General features: G+C 68.2%; 1 protein-coding gene across 4 annotated transcripts in view; it reads right to left on the reverse strand.

Annotated features, from left to right (window-relative positions):
- The window catches only part of PRPF40B (pre-mRNA processing factor 40 homolog B), a 20,798-nt gene that overhangs the window by 12,372 nt on the left and 2,736 nt on the right, over positions 1-5,690 (reverse strand). For 3 of the 4 annotated variants that reach the window (XM_029913450.1, XM_029913451.1, XM_029913452.1), the window contains exons 1-5: positions 2,884-4,297; positions 2,042-2,159; positions 1,791-1,855; positions 1,284-1,448; positions 300-408 (exon numbers count right to left, since the gene is read on the reverse strand). In XM_029913450.1, coding sequence (XP_029769310.1) covers positions 300-408; positions 1,284-1,448; positions 1,791-1,855; positions 2,042-2,159; positions 2,884-3,365 — 939 coding nt within the window. In that variant the 5' untranslated portion in view covers positions 3,366-4,297. Of the gene's footprint in view, positions 1-299; positions 409-1,283; positions 1,449-1,790; positions 1,856-2,041; positions 2,160-2,883; positions 4,298-4,379; positions 4,501-4,791; positions 4,903-5,493; positions 5,572-5,690 lie in introns of those variants that run through there. The other variant, XM_026659619.2, reaches the window with a different exon arrangement.

The raw sequence follows: 5,690 nt of genomic DNA on the forward strand, positions 1-5,690 counted from the left end.
GGGGTCACACGGGCCCTGACACCGTTATGGGACGGCCTGGGCTCCGTGCCGACGCCAGGCAGGGGTCACACGGGCCCTGACACCGTTCTGGATTGTGACAGTCGAGCGCTCTGCACTGACACCGGGTGGGGTCACACCGTTCTGGATTGTGACAGTCGAGCGCTCTGCACTGACACCAGGCGGGGTCACACTGGCCCGTCACCGTTCTGGATTGTGACAGCCGAGCGCTCCGCACTGACTCCGGGCGGGTTCACACTGGCCCGTCACTGCCCTGCGTCACAGCTGGGACCCGCCGTTACCTTCTCCTTCTTGGCCAGGAAGAACAGCACGTCATCGTAGATCTCCTTGCGGTCGCGCTCGGGGACCACAGCCCAAACCTCCTGCTCCCCAAACATCTGCTCAGCTTTCCTGGGAAGGGAACGGCCGGGGCAGGAAGTTACTGGGCCAGCTCCTCACTGCGCACCCGGGCCCAGCGAGGCCACGCAGCGAGACACTTCTCCCCACGGGGACGGAGCCAGAGTGCGGCCAGCAGGTGGGCATACTGACAGGGCAGGGGGCGGCCTGGCTCCTGCGGGCTCAGGGGCAGAGGCGATGGAGACGCCTGGAGGGACTGACGCAGTCGGTGATTTCTGACGTTAACAGGGGCTCCTCCAGCTGCTTGTGAAACGGCCCCTCTGGGCCGGGGAGATGCCCCAGGGAGGGCTCCCCCACCTCCCCGGAGATTGCTTCCCTCAGTCATTTCCAGAACAGCCTCCCTGGGCCCCACGTGGCCAGTGACACTCACCTCCCCCATGCCGTCTAACTGGGGACCCCGGAACCTGCTCTCAGCCCCACTCCCTCCCTCCCCACCCGCAGGCTGGCCCCAGACCCAGCAGAACAGCCCACAACGGACTCGCACATCTCTACTGCCAGGGAAGGGTGATCTGTGGCTAAAGCAAGTGGCACCAGGACTCCTGGGTTCTCTCCTGGTTCTGAGAGGGGAGTGGGGGCTGGTGGGTTGGGGGGGGGGGGGGCTGGGAGCCAGGATTCCTGGGTTCTTTCTCTGGCTTGGGGAGGGGAGGCGCACAGGGGTTGGTTGGATCCTGAATGTTGTTAGCTGTCTGTGTGCGTGCTTCCCTAACCTTCCACCTGCTCTGGGACCCTCAATCCAGCACCCCAAGGCCAGGTCCCATAAACTGAGGGGTCCCCCTCAACAGGCAGGACGCGACACCCTGCCTGGCTGCTCTCCCCACACGGCCTCCCAGCCCCTGCCTGGCCCCTCCCCCCCCGGCGCCCGCCCACACCTGTAGCGGGTGATGGAGCTCATTCGCTCGTGCTGCTCCAGGAACCGCTGCAGCTCCTCCTTGGCCTCCTTGGCCCTCAGCCGAGCCTCCTCCTTCTCCTCCTTCTCCCGCTGGGCCTTGTAGGCATTGAAGGCCTGCTTCTTCTCACTCAGCTTGGGCAGGGCACTGGGCACAGACCGGACGGGCTGGGCTGGGTTAGAGGCCCTCACTGGCAGCTGCTGAGGGGCCAGCATCGAGGGCAGAAACAGGGGCGCTGGCTGGAGGGGGCTCCCGAGTACTTCAGCACCGGCCTCTCTCAGCAGTGGGCGCTGTGGGGAGTGGGCGCTGGCTGGAGGGGGGCTCCCAGGTACTCCACTCCCGGCCTCTGCCAGGGGGCGCTGTGGGGAGCGGGGCAGGAGCGGTGGCTGGTGGGGGGGGTTACTCCCAGGTACTCCCTGCAGGGGTCTGCACTCCTGCACGCAGCCAGCGTGGAAGTGGGGCGGTGCCGGCAGTGGGGCTGGTCCCTACCTGTACCGCGGATCGTCCACGATCATCTTCATGGCCAGCTCCCACGAGGTGTTGGAGGGGACGCCCTGACACCAAACGCTGGGACTCAGCTGGGACCGTGCCAGCCCCAGCCCCAGCCCCCCGGCCAGCCCCAGCCTCCCTGGCCAGTCCCAGCCCTCCACAAACAGGACCCCCGCCCTGGCCAGCCCCAGCCCCCCGCAAACAGGCCCACTGCCCTAGCCAGCCCCCCGCCCTGGCTCCCTCCTCCGTACCTTGTCCTTCAGCAGCTCCTTAAAGGCCAGCTTGGCCTCATCCTTGGTGCTCCAGCTGCAGGCGCACCTCTCCCCGGCCCCCCCCTCCTCCTCCTCCTCCCGCCGGCCGGGGTCGCCACTGCGCCGGGAACACAAACACACCGGGGTCATGGCATGAAACGCTGGGGGCTGCGCCCCAGGGAGCTGCAGGAGGAGCGGGGGAGGGGCACAGGCTGAGCTGGAGTGGGGCGTCCCGCTTGGCTCAGCAACACTCACTCCCCGACGGGGATCCCAGGGGAAGGACCGGGGGCTGTGTTGCTCCCCAGCAGGGGGGATCCCGGGGGAAGGGCCGGGGGCCCCGTCGCTCCCCGACAGGGGGGATCCCGGGGGAAGGACTGGGGGCCTCGTCGCTACCCGGCAGGGGGGATCCCGGGGGAAGGGCTGGGGGTCCCGTCGCTCCCCGGCAGGGGGGGCCCCGTTGCTCCCCGACAGGGGGATCCCGGGGGCAGGGCCGGGGGTCTCGTCGCTCCCCGGCAGGGGGGATCCTGGGGGAAGGGCCAGGGGCCCCGTCGCTCCCCGGCAGGGGGGATCCCGGGGGAAGGGCCAGGGGCCTCGTCGCTCCCCGGCAGGGGGTGCATTCAGCTGGAATCACGTCTCCTGGCCGGTCACTGTTGTCTCTGTTCCACTCTCTGGAGCAGGGCCTGACACTACGGGGCCCAGCTCCTGCCCGGGGTATCCAGACGGGCCTGGCCACGGATGCTGGTGCTAACTGGCCCCCGGGCGTAGCGTCCGAGGAGAGCAAACGCCCCCGATACGTGGGGGGGGGTCCCTGCTAGCAGCTCCCCAGCCCAGGTCGCCATCACCTGCTGGTCACTTCCTCCTGCTGCAGGGCTGCCTCCTCCGGGCCTTCGGCCAAGCTCCCCAGCGCAGGCGTCTCCTGCTCCTCCCCACCCGCAGCCTCCGTGTCCGTGGTGGCGGCCGAGGACAGGCTGGGGCTAGAGGCGGCTGACGGCGTCTCCTGCTGCTTCCTGGAAGAGCAGAGAAGGCCGGAGCCTGGGTCTAGTGAGACACAGAGGGGAGGGGGACAGAGGGGCCCACGCAGAGCCCTGAGGGCCAGTCCCCTGGGCTCACGGCTCAGTGGGGCCCACCACCCATGAGGGGCAGGGTGGCCCCTGTAGGCCCCATGCCGGGGGGGTGGTCTCTGCTCTGCCCTCCCCATGTCACCCCAGCGAGGGAGGTACCTGCCCTCGAAACCCATGGCCTTCCGGAGGGCACCCCCCTCTCTGACCCCCAGGGGGCCCTGTTCCTGAGCGCACCCCCACCCCCAGCTCCCGGGGGCCCCCATTCCTGAGGGCCCTGCTCCTGTGTCCTCCAGGGGGGGGGGTGTTCCTGAGGGCTCTGCCCCCCTCTGGCCCCCGGGGGCGCCGGCGCCCTGCTCTTACCGCCCTGGGTCAGAGCTAACGGGTCCAAGCCCCGGGGGCAGACGCCAGCCACTCACCCAGCCTCCTCCTCCTCAATGAGCGCTGCAAGGAGGGAAACAAAGAGTCCGGCCATTACTCGGTGCCCGGGGGGCGGCGCCCGGTGGCCAACGTGGGGACGTGTCACTGCGAGGAGCTCTGCCTCTGTGCCCGGCGGGTGCAAAGGGTTGAAGCTGCTCCCGGGGCAAAGCAGGGGGCCTGGGGCACGTGGCTGGTGCGATTGGCCCGCTAAGGCCTGGCTGCAACCGACCCGCTTCGACACAGGATCTGGCCAGGCACTGGGAGCCCCAGGGGCTGAGCCTGATGCCAGGCGTCGGGCAGGGCCGCGCGGGCTCAGCAGGGCGAGGGCCGGAGAGGTGCCGGAGGCTGGGCTAAGGGCTGGGCTCTGAGACACAGGCTCTCCGGGACCAAGAGACAGGAGCAGATCCACAGCAACCGGCTGGTGGAGCCCGGCACTGCCCAGCCTCAACTCCGGCTTCTCCTCTGCCTCCCCGGGCCGCGCCCAGGACAGGGGGGGCTGGGCCCTGCTGGCTAACAACAGGCTGCTGGGGGTGCAGCGGGTCCCTGAGATCTCGGAGCAGGAATCTAGTGCAGTGGGACTCCTGGGCAGAGCTCAGGGGAGACGCAGGAGGGCTGGAGCCCAGAAGCCCAGGCTCGGAGGCCTGCCCTCATGGCAGGGGTGATCACTGGGGAGTCTGGGACCGCTCACAGGCTGGGGCACAGAGACCCAGGGGGCACTGGCTGCACTCCCAGCCCGGCCCACGGGGGGGTTACCCTGCAGCCCAGACAGAAGCATCAGCCTGGGGCACGGGGGCGTCTGCCGATGCTCCCGAGGGTGTGTTGCCCTGGTCCCCAGCTCCCTGGGCTGCTGCCCCCTTTACCCTCCAGCTCGTCGAGGTCCCGGGGCTTGGTCCAGCGCGACTCCTTGCTCTGGGAGTTGTAGTAGTAGGACTTGCCCGTGTCCGACTTGTACTCCCTCCAGGGACACTGGGAGAGCAGCAGCTGCGGAGGGAGGAGCAGGGCACCATGAGCCACCGGCCCATGCCAATGGAGGGCACTGACAATACCGGTGCTTAGAATGGAGGCAGGACTCGTGGGGAGCGGGCCAGTGGGTCACAAGAGCTGAGGTCTAAATCCTCATGTTATATTCTGCCTCCCTAATCTACTCCTGGACGCACACGCACATTTCCAGCGGCCCTCTAGCACTGCTGTGCAGCTGTCACTCAGCTGCTGCGCCCCACCCCAGAGGTGGCTGCATCTCAGTGCTGGGTGAAGGGCTCTGAAGGAACTCACCTCTGCTTTGGACTTCAGCTCATCCGGCTTCTCCCAGGTGGACTGCTTGGAGTTGCAGTTGTAGTAGTAAATGCGCCCGTCCGGGGCCCTGTGCTCACTCCACGGGGGCTTCTGGGCACCACAAGCAAGAGCAGGGTCAGGAAGGTCCAACCAGCCCCCCCCCCAGTCCTACCCCCAGCTGCCCTCCCCAGGCCACACAGCCCCAGGGCCATGCAGACCACCAGGGCCCCTGCCCCAGCCTCCTCCCTGTACAGCAATGGGCCTGCTCCTGCTCCCACCGCAACCAGCAGCAAAACTCCAGATGACGCCAGTTGGGTCAGGATTGGGCCCGCCGAGCCACTCTCCGGGGTGGTGGAAATGCTGGTGTAACTCACCCCACTGGAGTAAGGGGCAGGTGGCAACGTGCCATGACCTCCCCATGGTGCTCAGTGGGGAGCGGCGCCCCCTGGTGGCAGGATCAGGCCCTTGGGGCTTGTTTGGCTTTTCCTGGCCCTTGTCCCCAGTTCCTCCCCAGGGGTTAAACTGGGATCTGGCTGGGAGCACACACACTGGGGCACCGGAATGGGGCGGGGGGGCAGGGGGCCAGAGCCCCCCACTTTTAGGGTGCTTCTGCCACTCCTGACACACACCCGACCGGTGAGGGCTGCGTCACTGGCCAGCCACCACCCCCCAGAGCCACGGAGAAGGGACGGGACACGCTACCTTGCGGGGGGCGTCCTGCATGGGGGAGCCGCTGCCCATCAGGCTCTGCTGGACGGGGGCCACCATGGGATTCGGGAGCTGGTGGGCATAAGAGTGACAAGAATCAACTCCTCTTCTGAGCTCTGCCAGTGCCCCTCAATCCCGACCCATAGCCCCCTGCTACCCCAGCCCTGCCCCCCAGCTCTGCCAGTGCCCCT

Source organism: Terrapene carolina, unplaced genomic scaffold (assembly GCF_002925995.2).
Source record: "Terrapene carolina triunguis isolate 2854851 unplaced genomic scaffold, T_m_triunguis-2.0 Scaffold641, whole genome shotgun sequence".
Classification (NCBI taxonomy): Eukaryota; Metazoa; Chordata; order Testudines; family Emydidae; genus Terrapene; species Terrapene triunguis.